This window comes from Amblyraja radiata, chromosome 21, assembly GCF_010909765.2.
Source record: "Amblyraja radiata isolate CabotCenter1 chromosome 21, sAmbRad1.1.pri, whole genome shotgun sequence".
Classification (NCBI taxonomy): domain Eukaryota; kingdom Metazoa; phylum Chordata; class Chondrichthyes; order Rajiformes; family Rajidae; genus Amblyraja; species Amblyraja radiata.
The window spans coordinates 16,034,487-16,052,796 of record NC_045976.1 but is presented as its reverse complement, the minus strand read 5'-3'; the positions used below and the strand labels follow the sequence as shown (position 1 = coordinate 16,052,796).

Below are 18,310 nucleotides of genomic sequence, written 5' to 3'. Positions count from 1 at the left end.
CGCATGCAGGAGGCACCATGCGGTTCTTATCAGCGGTGCCTATACCAGGCAAGTCCCAAGCTGTTGTGGGCCTCCTGCCATCTCCTTCCTTGGATGCCATGTCCCTCACCTCGCCCGTCCACCTTTGCTCCCCGGGGGTACCTCCCACAGCCAATCACAAAGGTGTGGTAGGCCAGACACCGGTTCCCTCTCCCCTCCTATCAGCCTAGCTCCTCGCCCGTCGCGTCCATCGTCGCTAACTCCATCTGTTTCTGTTGCTACTTTCATTAAACAACAAACATCAATCAGTACACACAAGAACAGGCCTTTTGGCCCACATTGTCTGTGCAAAACATGCAGGGGCGGAAAACCCGGGGGGGGGGGGGCCAGAGGGGACACGTCCCCCCAAGTTTTGAGAGGTGGGGGACAGCCCCCCCAAGTTTTTGTCATCCGGATTTTAAAATCTCCGCTTTCCGCGAGACAGTGGAGGTGGGACTGCTGATCGAGGGCACCGATTGGACGAGAGAGATGTTGGTCAACAGGCAATGGGTGCGGGACAAGATGATTCGGCGTGATGATTGGAGGAGGGAGGAGTGGGGGGGGGTGTGGTACTGAGGATAGAGCGCGGTGATTGGAGGAGGGAGACGTGGCACAGACCTGCGCCTCATCCGCAACCAGGATCGATCCCGGCCGCCTCTCCGGCCCTGTCCCGTCCCCACCCAAGTGCCCTCACCCCCCCCCCCCACGGGTGGCCAGAGAGGTCGGGAGTCAGACGCGAGCTGTACCCCCAGGCCCACAGCCAGCGCAGAGAAGCAGCGCTAAACCCAGCTCAACTCTGCCTGTCCCGCCAGATTAATCTGCCTGTGCTTGCGGGAAATATGGCCAGCGCGGAGAAGCAGCCTGGTGTTCCGTCAGTCCAATCAGGGCTTGTAGGTTAACCCGGCGAGACAGGCAGAGTTGAGCTGCATTTAGCGCTGGATTGAGCCTCCGAAGCCTCACGCGTGTGTGTGAGTGTGCACATGCACGCTTGGCCGCCAAAAAATTGTGTCCCCCCTGTCCCCCGGTTCCCTCCATGTTTTGATAGCGAGTTCCGTGCCTGAAAACATGATCCCAAGCAAAACTAATCTCCTCTGCTCTGCTCTGCTCTGCGATTCATACCCATCCATTCTTGCATTTCCATATAATTATCTAAAAACCTCCTAAATGCCACTAGTATATGTGCCTTTCCATCACTCTTGGCAAACGTGTTCAAGGCACCCACCACACTCAGTGTCAAAAAAACATGCCTCGCACATCTCCTTTAAACTTTGTTCCCTCAACTTAAAGCCATGACCTCTAATCCTTGACATTTCCATTCTGTAAAAAAGCTTTCCGGCAGATTACCCTACATAAGCCTCTCTATAATTATTTTATATACTTCTATCAGGTTGTTTCCTCGACTTCCAATGTTCAGAGAAAAAAATCAGGTTTGTCCAACCTCTAATACTCTCTAATCCCCACAGCATTCTGGTAAACCTTCTCCACACCCTCTCCAAAGCAAAGGTACTATAGCAGAGCAAGATGGCCTACTCTCAAGCAAACGCGTAGTACGGTCATGGGCAGATTCATGGGTGATTATAGGACCCATTTTAGCAACCAGCCTCCGCCATCTTGTTCTGCCATCTTGCTCCGCCATCTTGTTCCGCCATCTTGCTTCCGGCCAAAGATCCGATCTTTGCTTCCGCCACCGCTCCCGTATCTTCGCTTTGGTCTTTGACTTGGGCGGGGACAGGGGTGCGCGGCCCGGGGCAGCGGGGAGGCCTGAGGCCTTGGCGGGGTGAGGGGGGTGCGTGGCCCAGGGCAGCGGGGAGAAGGGGTCCGGGGCAGCGGGGAGAAGGGGTCCGGGCAGCGGGGAGAAGAGGTGCGCGGCCCGGGGTGAGGGGGGTGCGCGGCCCGGGGCAGTGGGGAAGGGAGGTGTGCGGCTCGGGGAGAGGGGGTGTGCGGCCCGGGGCAGCGGGGAGAGGGAGGTGCGCGGCCCGGGGCAGCGGGGAGAGGGGCATAGGAGGGGGGGAGACATTGTGGTGTGGGGGGAGGCGAGGGAGTGCCGGCGGGGGGGGGGGGGGGGGGGAGAGTTGACGGGTGGGATAGGGCCTAGTGTGTGTGAAGTTGCGGGGAGGTTTACAATGTTTATTATTTAATGTCCCTTGTCTAGTCTGAAATAAAGTTCATCATTGGATATAAAAATCAGAAGAAATATAATTGTGTGTGTTATATGATTATATACATCTATATCACATTCATGTATGTGTGTTCTTTCCAGCACAATCTAGTCAGTTGTATGCTCATGGAATAAAACCATCCTTAAGTTATACATCTTTTGTAAATCTTGCACAAAACAAAGTTAATTTTGTGAAATTCTTCAATTAGATAACCCCACAGGCAGATCTCATTCCACTATCTTCATATTGCTATTATTTTCCCAAATACTGCAGATGTGAACAGTGTGATTACATTAATGTGATTAGATGAATGAATTACAGAGTGCAAGTGTAATACAAAATCAACTCAAATACAGCATATGAACCATTTAAAAAGAAATGATTTAAAAAACATTAAAAAAGACGATTACCAGAGTCAAATTTTATTCTTGACAAGAATTAACAGAAGTGTGAAATAACAGAATTACACCAAAGATCCTATAGCTCTGCTATAGGTTACTAAAATGGGCGGGGTGAAATGCCCAGGATCTCCTCCATAGCGTACTACACGTCAGCCCATTGCATTTCGCAGGAGTAGCCCATCTTGCTCCGCTATAGGATCTTTGAGCAGAACCACACACAATACTCCAACGTCCTATAGAACCGCAACATGACTCTTATATTCCATTCTGTGATCTATTAAGGCAAACATGACAAAAATGTTGTCAAAATGCAAAATTTTGGTTCTGAATATTGAAGATCAATTTGATTATTAAGCATTAATTTGCAAGAGTTTATTTGCCTTTAGGGAGAAGAAATACATTTGGAAGATGGGAAAGTAAAAGTGTTTGGTGGAAATACAAATTCAAGTTGCACAGTTGATTCTTATTCACTTCACACTGTTGGGCTTTATTTAAGCCTGACATTCACCAATGGAATCACTGTGATTTGGGACAAGCACACAAGGTTCTCAGTCACACTTGATAAACACTGGAAGGTGGGTGACATTTTGACTTTAAGCATTTTCTTTTGGTTGTGAATCTTTTTCCTCAATCCAGACAAATGGAAGCTGAGATGTCACTGAACAGTAGAATATGGAGATCTATCAGACAAGTTATCAGCAATGTGATGCTCAGGAGAAAAATGCTTGATTAGATGTGGCTATTTATGACCAAAATAAAAGCATTCTTTTCTGAACTAAAGCACATCGTATTGATATTGGCAGAGAAGAAAGCTTTCATATTGATGGAATATCAGCATAAATGCATCAATAATGGATCAAATTGGATATGGGAAAGGAAAAAAAAAGACCAATCGAGTAATGTAACCTCAGGGGTCTAATCCAACGAGAAAAATAAAATGTTAATTTTCCTCATCATTCCTCAATGCACTGTGAATTTCCCTCAGATCTTTTAAATTTCCAGGGCATCAAATAGAAAAATAATACAACTGGAGAAATTTCAGATGGGTTTGCCATGGATGAATGTTTATGAGTGGTAAATTCCCACAACTCCTCACATAAAGGTTGAGCCATTTGCAAAGAGTTCAGGGAGATGGCCTACAACTATATCTTGACCCTAACCAGCTCTGTAATGGTGTGTGAATTTTTTTGTTATGTACTTCACCTGTTTTGTAGCCACTGTTCAGAACAGTTGAACACTTGGAAAGGACACAGAGTTGAGCATGTTTAAGGATACATAGCCTCAAGGGTTGGATAAATCAATACACTTGCTCCTCTCTGTGTGCAGAAATTTCTACTCAACTCAATCATACTGTGGCTGGACCTTTTCCTATGACAGTGGTCCATAAGCCCAACATTCAAACCACAACATATGGTCTGTCAAGCTCCCCACCAATGTTCACTGATATTGTCTCTCATTCTTCTAAACTTCAGAGAATATGATCATATTTTATCCACTCTGCGTTTCCAGGAATAAGACTAGAGAACGCTCAGTCTCCTTCCTATATGACATGGATTTCTTTTCTTAGGGTAGCTGTTCACTGCTCCTTATGTGCTTTCATTAAAGTTCCGCATTACAGCAAGGCATCTTTGTGCTCCCGCATGTTTAGTTTAGTTTAGAGATACAGCGCGGAAACAGGCCCTTTTGGCCGACCAATGATCCCCGCACATTAACACTTTCCTACATCCACTAGGGACAATTTTTACATTTACCAATCTAATTAACCTTCAAACCTGTGTCTTTGGAGACGTACGTCTTTGGAGACATTGATGAGGGAAACATAACCGTGAAATGAAATTTAACAAGAGAGCTGAATTGACAGTGAAAGCATTGATAAATGGCATGCAATGGTCAAAATTCTTTTAACCCCCTCGCCTGTTTTCAGATTCTTGCGGGTGGGAGAAAAAAAAATTGCAGGATTTTAATGAATCAGATGGTGTATTACTAATGATACCATCTGGTATAATCCTACAAAAACAAGATCAAAGCATTCTGCTTTATCCTCAGTTTCAAGTTTACTTACCCAAAGATCTTGCCAGTGACACAGCACCAGAGACCCAGGTTCAATCCTGACTATGGGTGCAGTCTGTGCAGAATGTGTACACTTGGATTCCCTGTGACCACATGGATTTCCTCTGGGTGCTCTAGTTTCCACCCACATCCCAACACAAAAAGATGCTGGAGTGGAATTGCTGTGCATTTGTGACTGTCCACACCGTAGGCCAAAAGACCATCAAAGACCAACATGATACCAAACAACGAGGCCAGCAGATTTGCATTCCAGTCCACTTCTGTGCTGCATGTTGTTTTTAATGAGAATTTAGAACTGCAGAAATGTACAGCACAAAAACGTGTCTATTTGGCTCATTCTATCTATTCTCGCCATTATGCTCATTTATGCTGATCACATTTGTTCGTATCTCTCTGTGATTTTCCTGACCAAGTACCAGTCGAATTTCCTTTTAAACATTGTAATTGTATATGCTTCCACTCCCTGTATTGGCAGCTCATTCCAGATATTCACCAGTCTTTGTGTCAAAAACGTACTCCACAGATCGTTATAGACGTCCCTAGAATCAGATAATACAATTCTATCTACCTGATCTATGTTCCTCAATTTTATAATCCTCCACAAGTTCACCCCTGAACCTCCGATGTTCCAGTAATAATAAACCCAGCTCACCCAATAGTTCTTTATAACTGCAGTATTCCATTCCAAGCAATATCCTGGTCAAAATCTGCACTCTCTACATTATCATATCCTTCCTGGAGTGTGGAGACCAAAACTGTCTGATCTAACAAATGTTTTGTACAACTTTAATATGACACCCCGACTATTATTCACAATGCTCTCAACTATTATACTCAACTGATCTTCTCCTGTATCCTTTTTCCCTAAACCAATAATGCTGTGGTCAAGTCATGACATGTCAGCCGAGGTGAACTGACATATTTAGCATGAACCAATGTAGGTGTAAAAATAACATGATCAAATGTGGTAACAGAAAAATGGTGATATTTGCAGGCTGAAAGCATATATTTCTGAATGGTGGATTATGTCATTTTATTTGTTAGTCTACTTGAACATTGACTATGGAATGCCTGATTAACATCTTCAACAACATTTTTGATTATTTTGTAACTGGTACAATAGGATAAAGTGTGTGGTCTCTGTGGAAACTTCAATGATAACACTGAAGATGATCTTAAAACAAGATTTAACTCTCTGGCAAGCAATTCAATTGAGTATGGAAACAGTTGGAAGTCTACAGATTCCTGCCCAAGTTCAGTAACTCAATCATTCCCCTGTGAGGAAAATCCATTCTGTTCACCCTGGGCAACAAAGAAATGTTCCATAATTAATAATCCAAATGGAGAGTTTCAACAATGTCACAGTAAGGTAAGACACTATTATAAATCTACTCTTCAAATTTCCACAATTGTAATGATATGCTTGTAGGAATAATTCTATTTGCATATGGTAAGGTAAGGTTGCTTAGCTTCTGCAAAAGTGTAATTCTGCATAGAACATAGAACAGTATAGCACAGGAATGGGCCCCTTGACCCACAATGTTTATGCCCAACATGATGCCTAATTAACTGATCTCATCTGTCTGTACATGATTCGTATTCCTCTATTCCCTGCAATCTCATGTTCCTTACTGAGTATGTTCTCATTCTCATGTCTGGTGGAGCAAAACATATGAGTACCAAGGAAGACATAAGAGACTGCAGATTCTGCAATGTAGAGCAAAAATACAAAGCTCTGGATGAATTCAGTGGGTGAAGCAGTATCTTTGGAGGGGATGGACAGATGACGTTCATAAACTGTTGGAGGAGACTGGAGAAAACTAGAAAAAAGAGGGGTGGGGAAAGTCTGACAACTGATTGGTGGATATAGGGTGGGGGGAGATGAGTTGGGTGAAGGGTGATTGGCAGATAGGTGGAGAAAGTGACAGACAAGAAGTGAAAAGCAGACAGAAGGGTGTAAGATAAATAAATAAGAGTGACAAGTGTAAAGCCAGAGGATGGTCAGAAGGAATGGGAGTAGAATTAGGCCATTTTTCCCATCAAGCCTACTCCGCCATTCAATCATGGCTGACCTATCTCTCCTTCCTAACCCCATTCTCCTGACTTCTCCCCATAACTTCTGACACTTGTACTAATCAAGAATCTATCTATCTCTGCCTTAAAAATATCAATTGACTTGGCCTCCAGAGCCTTCTGTGGCAATGAATTCCAAAGATTCATCACCCTCCAGCTAAAGACATTTCTCCTCATCTCCTTCCTAAAAGAATGTTCTTTAATTCTGAGGCTATGACCTCATTCTTCTAAACTCCAGTGAATACAGGCCCAGTGCTGACAAACGCTCATCATAGGTCAACCTACTAATTCCTTGGATCATTCTTGTAAACCTCCTACAGACCCTCTCCAGAGCCAGCACATCCTTCCTCAGATATGGTGCCCAAAATTGCTCACACTATTCCAAATGCGGCCTTACCAGAGCCTTTTAGAGCCTCAACATTAGAGAAGGGATATGATTGGACAGTGGAGAAGGAAAAGAGGGAGGTTAAAATGGGAATGGTGGACACAGAGATGAGAGTGGTGGGAAATGAGTGTCCAAAGAGGAAAACAGAACAGGGTGCTTAGAGTGGCGGAAGAAATGTGTGGGCACCAGGGTGATGGGAAGGAAGTGAAGGAGTAGGTAGGAGGATATAACTAGAAATTGGAGAAATCAGTCTTCATACCATTAGGTTGTAGGGTATTGAAATGGCATATGAAGTGATGTTCTCAAAATGGGATGCCAAGGCAGAATGATCAGTATGGGAAGGAGAGTTAAAATGGTTAGCAACCGGGATCTCCACCTGGCCTTGATGGTCAGTTAGCTAGTACTCGATGAATCTATGCTATTGTTGTCTCATCGAAATAGCGAAGACCATATCTGGAGCGCCAAATGCAATAGACGAGGTTGAAAGAAATGCTGTGAACCACTGCCTCCCTTGGATGGAAGTGAGAGGAAGTGAAGGGACACGTGTTTTAACACTTTTGTGGTGTCAGAGAAAAATGCCTCAGGAGGCAGCACAAAAGGAGTCTTTTTAATCGAGCATCTTCAGCAAAAGCTGACAAGTAGATAATCTCTGTATCTGAGATGGCCACCACCATAGGCATCATTATCTATCCTGCAGTTGGTTTCACTGGAAGTAGTTTGGTCATCTGAGCACAAGATGGTGTAAGGTCCTAATAATTGACAGGATTTTGTGCTGCGCATGTCTGTTCCAAATCCTGTTGTGTTTCCGTTGTACATTCTTGTCTTATCTGAATCTGACTGAACGACATCTAGTGGAAAAATTACCTGTCCTATCATATGCTACAGATGAAATATAATTCAGCCAATTAAAGCCATATTAATACTAAACTTAGTGATTGAAACTTAGTGCATTTCAGATCCCCACATTTTTGAAAGAATATGACTGGAGCGAGTGCAGAGATAATGAACCAGGATGTTACCTGGATTGGAGGACTTTAATTATGTGGACTGATTGGATGGGATGGATGTGTCTTTCCTGGAGCAAAAAAGGTTGAGAAGTTACCTGATGGAGGTGTATAAAAACATAGGCGTTCATAGATTGGGTAGACAGTCAGAATCATTTTAGCTTGGTAGGGATATCAAAACCAAGTGGGCATAGGTTTAAAGCGGGAGGAGGTTGTTTGAAATGTGGTCTGAGGGAAACATTCGTTATGCAGAAAATGGTTGATATCTTGAAATGGTGGTGGCAAAACTTCAAAGATGTGAAACTGCCGGGTGTAAAGTTAGGTGTTAACGTTTACCATGTCATCCCTGGAGTTCTTTGTAACAATTCCTTTGGACCATATTCACCCCAAATCATCTCCTTTTGATCATGGATTGTTTTCATGCTGTTGTTGAAATTTAAAATAGACATTCTGCTTGTTTAAATGAAGAATAATGTATATTTTTTCTGTTGATTTGATTTCTGACTCCCTGGCATTTTAACAGGTTGACCCTAACCCATACTATGAAGCTTGTCTCCAAGAAGCTTGTGCTTGCGATAAAGAGGGGAAGTACCTGGGTTTCTGTACTGCTGTAGCAGTATATGCAGAGGCTTGTAATAAAGCTGGTGTTTGTATTCGCTGGAGAACTCCTGAACGATGTCGTAAGTCTAAATTAATCCGACCTCCCCATGTCCAGGTACCACCTGTCTCCTCCCTTACTCCCTGTTTTCCGCACTTCATCTTTTCCACCTCCATATTTGTACACAATTTTACTAGACAGGCTTTGATAGTTGCTTTCTCCTCACTAGCAATTTCTGTCATCACTTGTTCCTCTGCTGCTCTATTTGTTCTGAGGTCCCCCCACTCATTAGCTATCTGCTGCTTACTTTCCCATTTCATTTTAACTGGTTCTATCTGTCCCTGCCCACAGTCTTGTTTCTGTCCAGCCCATATTCCACTGCCTACTGTTTGTCTGACCTGGATGCTGTTCTTAACAGTTTTATAATCTGGCCATCAGTTAGAGTGGACAGAGAGGGACTGCTGTTTTGTTTGCCTGTTCTCTCAGGCCATTCTCACGCCTTCCTCCCTTGTTCGGACACCACCTCCAATCATGGTCCCGGAGGCCCCAGCTGTAACATCTCATCTCCTTCACCCATCTCTGTCGCGTGCAGCAGTCCCTTGTGAAGTGTCCCGGTCGCTGGCACACAAAGCAAGTCCTTCTGTCCCCCCAGCAGCTCCATTCACTACAGCCAGCGTGTGACCTCTCCACTCATCTACTAACCCCCCCCCCCCCCATGAAACTATTATGGAATAGGTACATCCCATAGTTATTCCAAAGACTAAAACCTCCTAGTGGCCTGAGCTTGGCCTTTCCTTCAGCAATTTCAGAAGACGGGATCATCCTAACCAGGATTCATATGCCTGATATTTATGTTCTGCATAATCCGTAGCAGGCTCATCAGCTCTCTAAACCACTTACGTAATCATTCCCCAATTGCTCTCACCCCACCCAGTCGCTGCCTCACTTCCCCCTAAAAGGTACAAAACCTCTCCTCATCACTGGCACTCCCACTGGCCCGTGTATCATCTTATACCCCCTGAACCATATTGGCCTACATATCTCCTGGGCATACATGTATGTCTTTGGGGTGTGCCTGACGAATCTCAATAATTTATTCTAACTTGTGCTGAAATTCTGCATTCCCACATGCAACTCTAAATGAGATACAGTAGATACAAAATTCTGGAGTAACTCAGCGGGGCAGGCAGCATCTCTGGAGAGAAGGAATTGGTAACTTTTGGGTCGAGACCCTTCTTCAGATCAGCATCTGCAGGTCCTTCCTACACAACTCCAAGTGAGGGCAGTTCAGATAGAATGCTCTGCACCTCTCTGGGCTGAAGTATAAATGAATGGCGGTAATCAGTGTCATGGGTTGGCTAGGGCCATCAGGATTATGGGCCTGCTATTGTATGACCTCAATAGGTGTCATCTTAACAGTCATGGCTGCGCATAACTTCCTCTGTTTACTGGCATATTCCCACATCAACTTCCCAGGTCAGCACATCACAGACAACCTTGTCACCTTCCTCATTCGCAATTACCATGACTGCTACCCAGTAGACGCCCACCTGTTGTACCCTTCTCCATTCATCTCTCAGAATATCCGTCATTAACTAATTGTTCCCTATATTGTTCTAATTCCTCTATTAGCTTCTCCTCTCTCTATTAGCTCTACTTCCTGTATTAGCCTCTCCTTCACCCTCTCCCTCTCCCTCTCCTTCTCCTTCTCCCTCTCTCCCTCCCCCCTCTCCCTCTCACTCTCCATCTCCCTCTCTCTCAACTGTTCCTTACATTCCTTACATAAAAGACAAATGAAGCACAAAAGTAGAACAGATCTGTAAAATCAGAGAGTATGTTCTCTGCAATCTCCCCCTTCTGGGTCACTGGCCTCATAATGTCAGCAGTATTCCCTTTCATATGACATGTGAACCATTCTTACTCTTTCTCTTAGGGCTTATTTCAAAGATATTCTTCACAACCATAAGCATGCTCTAACAACCAGTGGACAAGCTCCCAAACGTGTCTATAGACTCCCCTCTGGCAATCCGACCAGTCAGTAACCACCTTTCACAACTGGTGTCCCTGTCTTACCAAACTACCCAGTACTATCTGATTACTAGTCCCTTGCATGTATACACACACACACACACGTTTTTATCTGCCTCTTCAGCACTCCACCATGTTCTTTGATATACTGTAATCCTGTGGTTTCTGGTCTGAATAGATCGAAGGACTTGGTGTTACACTTAAAAATACTCGCTCCCTAAGACTGCTGGGGGTGCTGGCCACATAATGGGGAAGAAGTAGGGTCTCGACCTGAAACATCACCCATTCCTTCTCTCCAGAGATGCTGCCTGTCCCGTTGAGTTACTTCAGCATTTTGTGTCTACCCAGAATTAGTGTTGTGAGAGCTAACTCTCTTGAGTACAAATATACCACATTGCTAGACAGACAAATATGATCATGCTTTTTTTTTAAATGACAAAATAAGTTTGGTCTGGAAGCTTTCTTCATCTCTGTCGCGATGGTGTGAAATAATTTAAGCTGAAGATTTCTGGTTTGTGGTATGCCCAATTAACTGAAGAAGGGTCCTGACCTGAAATATCACCTATCCATGTTCACCAGAGATGCTGCCTGACCTGTGGAATTACTCAAGTACTTTGTGTTTGTTTTTCAATTAACATACTCAAATGTCTTAGCCCTTTTAATTTCTAACTGATTACTGCTTTTAATAAACATTCGAAGAGATATTCTGAGGAATGGTTCGTATTTTGCATTAATGGCAGCTACTTCCATATAATGTTATAACCTGCGAATAATTCCCATCAGTAGTTCTTCAATCGGGTTTGGATGATGATGTGAAACAACTCTTTTTAATCATTTGTGCGTTGACTCATTTACTGACAATAGTATGCTAACTCTTTTCATTTTATGTTGCAGCTGTTTACTGTGACTATTATAATGACGACAATGAATGTAGCTGGCACTACAAGCCATGTGGAACATTGACAGCTAAAACATGTTCGGATCATACAATTAAAAAAAAGCTCTCTGCAGTTATTGAAGGTGGGTTTATTTCACAGCTTTACCATAACGTGGTTATGCTGTTGGATTTTTTATGATGTATGTTTATATTGATTTTAATGTGGTGAGGTCCTATTTTTTGTTTAGTTTAGTTTGGAGTTACAGTGTGGAAACAGGCCCTTCAGCTCCGGTGCACTAGTTCTATCCTATAAACTAGAGACAACTTGCTGAAGTAAATTAACCCACAAACCTGCATGTCTTTGTAACGTGGGAGGAAACTGGAGCACACGGAGAAAACCCATGTGGTCACAGGGAGAACAAGCAAACTCGGTAGAGACAGCACCCATATCCAGGATCGAACCTGGATCTCTGGCAATGTAAGGCAGCATCTCTACTTATGCACCACTGTGCCGTGCATTTTGTACTGCTAATAGTTGAGTGCTGAGTTACACAAACAAAGAAACAAGGTTCAATATTTGGTAAGCAGTGGCACACATTCCGATCAGCATGGAGAGGACATGGAGAACAACATTGATTTCAATCTATGTGCATTTGTATATTGTCAGACAATTCATGGATTTTTGCTCATGATTTATGTTATTTCATTCTTGTCTGGAAATGTTGGTGAAACTGGGTAATTGTAATTTCCTGAATGCAAATTTACGTTAATGTGGAAACAGACCAACATGTAAACCAGAATGGTGTAGGGGAGGCAGGAGCCTCTTTTTCCAGAAGCAGTTTATTGAACATTAGAAGAGATATTCTGAAGAATAGTTCTTGTTTTGAATTAATGGCAGCTACTTCCATATAATGTAATAACCTGTGAATAATTCCCCTCAGTAGTTCTTCAATCGTGTTTGGATTATTTAAACAAAGTTCATGCAAGAGAGATAGGGATAGAATTATTGTTAACATTTCAGAAGTCCGAAGAAATCCAAGAATCTGCTCATCTAATCCCTAATTCTTGAACAATTGGGCACTGACATTGGATATATTTCGGCCACCAGCCTGAAGACACAAACTTCTGCAAAATTCTCCATTTATTAAGCTGAAATATCTGCTCATTGAGCATCCATCCAGTCAACTTGGCATATCCGGTCGGCCATTTAAAGTTCAATTAGGTAGAACACTGTGGGACAAAAGAATAAAGTGTAAGTAATTTAATTTTAATTGAGCGGCCTGCTTGAACCACTACAATCTTGCTGGTGAAGATACTCAAACTGTGCTGTTAAATAACAACGTCCAAGATTTAGATCAAGTGACTAGCAATACAAATTAGGATGTTGTGCAACTATGAGGAAACCTGCTGGTGGTGGTGTTTCCCAAGTGGCTTCTGCCTTTATCCTTCTTGAATGTAAAATGTGTAGTTTTGAGTGATAATGTCAAAATAACCCAGAGAGCAAATTACAGAGTAATTACAGAGTAATTTGTGATAATACAAACTATCCACGTTCCACAGTGAAGCTGCCTGACTTGCTGAGTTAATCCATTCTTTTGTGTACTGACCAGCATCTGCAGTTGTCATAAGATCATATGTGATCAGAGCAGAATTAGGCTATTCGGCTCATCAAGTCCACTATTTAATCATGGCTGATCATTCTCTCTTTCCTAACCCCATTCTCCTGCCTTCTCCCCATAACCTCTGCAATCTGCTCTAATCAAGAATCTATCTATCTCTGCCTTAAATATATCCACTGACTTGGCCTTCACAAAGTGTTCCACAGATCACCACCCTTTCACTAAAGAAATTCCTCCTCATCTCCTTCCTACAAGAAGGTCCTTTAATTCTGAGGCTATGACCTCTAGCCATAAACTCTCCTGCTAGTGGAAACATCCTCCCAGGAGGGGAGCTTCGACTGCCGGCCCTGCAGACTGCGGTGCTTCCGGCTGCAGCACGGCAGGTACTTTAAAACTTTGACCGCCGGCCTGCGGCCTACACCAGCCTGAAGCCGCGGTCTCTGGTTGGGAAGAGCCGATCCTGGACTCACCTTGACTTTGACTTTGTCCCTTACCATCTGGACGCCCGCAGCAACGGCTGTGGTCCCGACCACGGGGGAAAATGGAGGAGGACTGGCCAAGCTCTGTGCCTTCCACCACAGTGATGAATGCTGTGGTGGATGTATGTGTAAAATTTTTATTGTGGTTGTGTTCTTTATTATTGTACCGCTGCTGGCAACCCAAATACCACCGACCTTGGTTGTGTGGCAATTAAATTATTTCAAAATTCAATTCCACATCCACTCTATCCAAGCCTTTCACTATTCTGTATGTTTCAATGAGGTCCCCCCTCATTCTTCTAAACTCCAGCGAGTACAGGCCCAGTGTGCCGACAAACGCTCATCATAGGTTAACCTACTCATTCCTGGGATCATTCTTGTAAATCTGCTCTGGACCCTCACCAGAGCCAGCACAACCTTCCTCAGATATGGTGCCCAAAATTGCTCACAATATTCCAAATGAGGCCTGACGAGCGCCTTATAGAGCCTCAGCATTACATTTCTGTTTTTTGTATACAAGCCTTCTCGAAATAAATGCCAGCATTGCGTTTTCTTTCTTTACTACCGATTCGATTTGCAGATTAACTTTTTGGAAAACCTGCACCAGCACTCCCAAGTCCATTTGCACCTACAATTTCTGGATTCTCTCCCCATTTAAGCAATAATCTTTGCATTCTTTTACCTGTGTTTTCTCTGTAGCAGTAACACTGTTTAGTGTCTCTCTATTTGCATCACCTGTTGTAATTATGTATAGAACGGTGGATTGAATGCTAAGCAATGTTTTTCACTGTACACATGACAGTAATAAACCAATACCAGAATGTTGAAGATGTGTCAGCCACTAAATTATGTGATGAAACCATGAACTAATATATTGATAATATGATAATAAATGTTAATACCTCATCCTAATTTTACATTTTTCTATTGATTAGGCTGCTATCCAAAGTGCCCAGAGACGGCTCCTTATCTGGATGAAAATATCATGAAATGTGTCCGTCTCCATCAGTGCACCTGCCTTTACAATGGGCAAATATATCATGCAAATGAAAACATAATTGACTGTGGAAACTGGTAAAGTGCTTTACCAGTTTCTAATCTGTAATTAAATTATTTATGTTTGTTGGGAAACCCACAAACAAGGGATCAAATGTGTAAAATAGTACCAAAGTAGAAATGAAGGAATATTTTATTCCAGTGAACGGATAGAATGTGAAACATGCTATCACGTGGTGGATTTGCTAAATGAAAACATGATGGTGAAAAGAATGGGATGACATGTTACTAGTTTATATTAGGACAACAGAGTGAAAAGAAGATCTTGTGGCACTAAAATATGCCTGAATACCTCACTTCTGTGCAGCAAGCAATGTAACATAGTATTAAAGCTGCACATTGACTTTTTATTGTTAGACTTAACCCAAAATATATTTCAGAATTGAGAAATATTTTTCTGTAAATTGGCATTTATTTAGATGACTGGAAGCAACTTCATGATTGCACATTGTTCCTCTTATAGTTCAATTACAGACCCGTAATGAAATTTGGAAAGTTTGGTTTAAGACCTGTAATAATTGGGGCTTCATAAGAACTGACAGGTGGTGGATTGGAGGGATTTGTTTATGATTTTCTTTCAATTGATATGGACCTATTTATAATTGATGAATCTATATGCCTATGAACCGTCAAAACGTCTGCCACTGGCATGGCCTCCCTGGGAAATTCTTCATTAATTAAAAGTGACTTGCTTCCATTAACAAACAAGAAGCAATACTTGCCTCATTGGGTCATTTTGAAAATCCATCATTGGTATTTATCTGAGTCTACCTTTATCATTCCCTTTTAGTTAAATACATTATTTACATTCTTCTTTTACTGATGTGTATTTCTTCACTTTCCAAAGAACATGAGAATTGTTGCCAAATATAAAGGAAACTATACATACTTTTTGTCAGTTGTCATGCTACTATTCACAGGAATATTGGAGAAGACTAGCTGGGACATTGTTTCACAATTCTATAGATTAAAGAAACAAAAAAGAGTTACCTATGTCCAACATGCTAGTTAAATTAATGTGCATATCATAATAATTACAGTGATATTTTTAAGGTGGAGATTGACAGATTCGTGATTAGTACAGGTGCCAACAGTTATGGGATGAAGGCAGAAGAATGGGGATGAGAGGGAAAGATATATCAGCCATGATTGAATGGTAGAGTAGACTTGATGGGCTGAATGGCCTAATTTTGTTCCTACAACTTATGAACTTATATGCAATGTCTACATTCATTCTATGGTGCAAACTCTACTGTTTGTTCATGTTTTGAAGTTGCAAGTTATGAGATTGCTGCTTAAATAGAGGCAAGGTCAATGCCAGGATCTTAGTCTGAGTTAAACACAAAAAGCTGGAGTAACTCAGTGGGACATGCAGCATCTCTGGAGGGAAGGATGGATGACATTTTGGGTTGAGACCCTTCTTCAGACCCGAAACGTCACCCAGCACCCATACCCCTCAGGGGATATTGAAGTGTCAATTTCATCTTAAACAATTAGATGTGAGCTCAACATGATTTACCCTTTTAATGTAGTTTGATTGTGCCTTTTAATAAGTAAACCAAATAGCTAAAAATGAAATAATTTGGCCTTTTGGGAATATTTTGAGATATTTCATAATTATGATTGGTGAAAGTAATGACAGTCGGTTGTATAGAACTCAGATATTTAAATCCAATCATATTCTCACCACCCTCACCCGTCAGTCCGTGTGCACGCACAATTGCCAAAATTAAGTTAAGAGTGTCCTCAAATATTTTGCACCTTGCATTGTCCACAATGCAACTGATAATTGTGGAGAATACATTAAAATTATGCATATCCTTTTTGTTGGAAAAATGTACTCTCTAAAGGATGGTTTCACTGTCATCTGAAAAGTGATTATTTTGGATAGGAAAATGTAAATGACTGCTGGACACGGTTCATAAGTGAAAGGAACAGAATTAGGCCACTCGGCCCATCAAATCTATTCTGACAATCAATCACAGCTGATCTATCTTTTCCTCTCAAGCTCATTTTCCTGCCTTCTCCCCAAAACCCCTGACACCCAGTTGGATAAGAGTACAACATTCTTGGCTTTCCTCACCAGTGAGTTAAGAAAGGTTGGTAATATACTGTAACCCCTCTCCACTTCGCTGTTGAACAAATATATCAACCTATATTGTGTAAAGATAACTGTCAATGATATGGAGACTCTGTCGAGGATGTGGGAATGTTTTGTACTGATTCCCTAAGAATAAATAATCTAACCATTTAATATTTTACAGTGAATGCACTGATGGAAGAGTCATATGTGGTGAGCAAACTTTCTTTTTCAATAACTTAACTGTATAAACCATGATGGAAACAAATAATTGACAGCTACTCAGGATGAAGTACCACCCAACCGGTTGGTATAAGAATTTTTGCAGCATGCGGTAACTCATTTTATAGATCAGCTCCGTCATGTAGAATTGTTCTTATTGCTAAGAAAGAATTATTGGTGTCAGGGAATTAACACTAAATTCTCTCTATCTTACTTAATTTTCTGTGATTAAAATATAGAGAAGTGAGCAGATATAAAACAGTTATAAAATCTTTCGGAGAAATATGGTGTTAGAAACACAGAAACAGAAATATAAGACTAGGTGTTGACATTCAGTTAATTGAACTCAGCGGGTGCAGCAGCATCTATGGAGCGAAGGAAATAGGCAACGTTTCAGGCTGACACCCTTCTTCGGAGGGTTTCGGCCCGAAATGATGCCTGTTTCCTTCACTCCATAGATGCTGCTGCACCCGCTGAGTTTCTCCAGCACTTTTGTCTACCTTCGATTTTCAACATCTGCAGTTCCTTCTTAAACATACAGCTCATTGAGCCTATTCCACTATTCAATGCCACTATTCCTCTATTCTTCCATTCTATTCTTCAAGAGGAGGAGCTTGCATGTCACCTTTCAAATGTGCTCCAGAGATATTGCCTGACCCACAGTCTTTTTTTAATGTCTTCTTCTTGATTGGATCAGCAACTGTTTCACTTTACCATAGGTTCGGCATTAATTTTGAAGCAGGATATGTTAAGAGACAGTAATGTTAATTGTGTGGTAACTTTAAATATTCCTGTTAATATCTAAAAGTATATACTTATATTCTTGAGTGACATATCTATTTCATAACCATTTCTTAAATATATTTGATGCACAAAGTAAAATATTTGCTGCTGACTTAATTACTTTTTTTTAGAAAATACAACTGTGACAAGTCGAATGACATCTCCAACTACGACATTGTCAGCATCAACAACGACAACATCCCCTATAACAACTTCAACTACATCATTAACAACAACTCAAGCCGCAACATCTACAACATCTCTGACCACAACATCGACAACCACAACACCTACAACATCTCCGACCACAACATCAACAACAACTCCGACCACAACACCCACAACATTTACAGCCACAACATTTCCTACTACATCACCAACCACATCAAAAACATCTACATCCACAACATTGCCAACCACAACCTCAACAAATTTTCCATCCACAACCTCACCAATAT

The 18,310-nt window shown here is 42.0% G+C and overlaps 1 protein-coding gene across 1 annotated transcript; it reads left to right on the top strand.

Annotated features, from left to right (window-relative positions):
- The first annotated feature begins 17 nt into the window (after nucleotides 1-17).
- On the top strand, nucleotides 18-17,098 carry LOC116984976 (mucin-19-like). Its single transcript, XM_033039336.1, has 7 exons — nucleotides 18-167; nucleotides 2,965-3,153; nucleotides 5,772-6,017; nucleotides 8,634-8,790; nucleotides 11,631-11,756; nucleotides 14,647-14,785; nucleotides 17,032-17,098. The coding sequence occupies exons 1-7, from the start codon at nucleotides 18-20 to the stop codon at nucleotides 17,096-17,098; spliced, it is 1,074 nt and encodes a 357-aa protein (XP_032895227.1).
- Nucleotides 17,099-18,310: the final 1,212 nt, after the last annotated feature.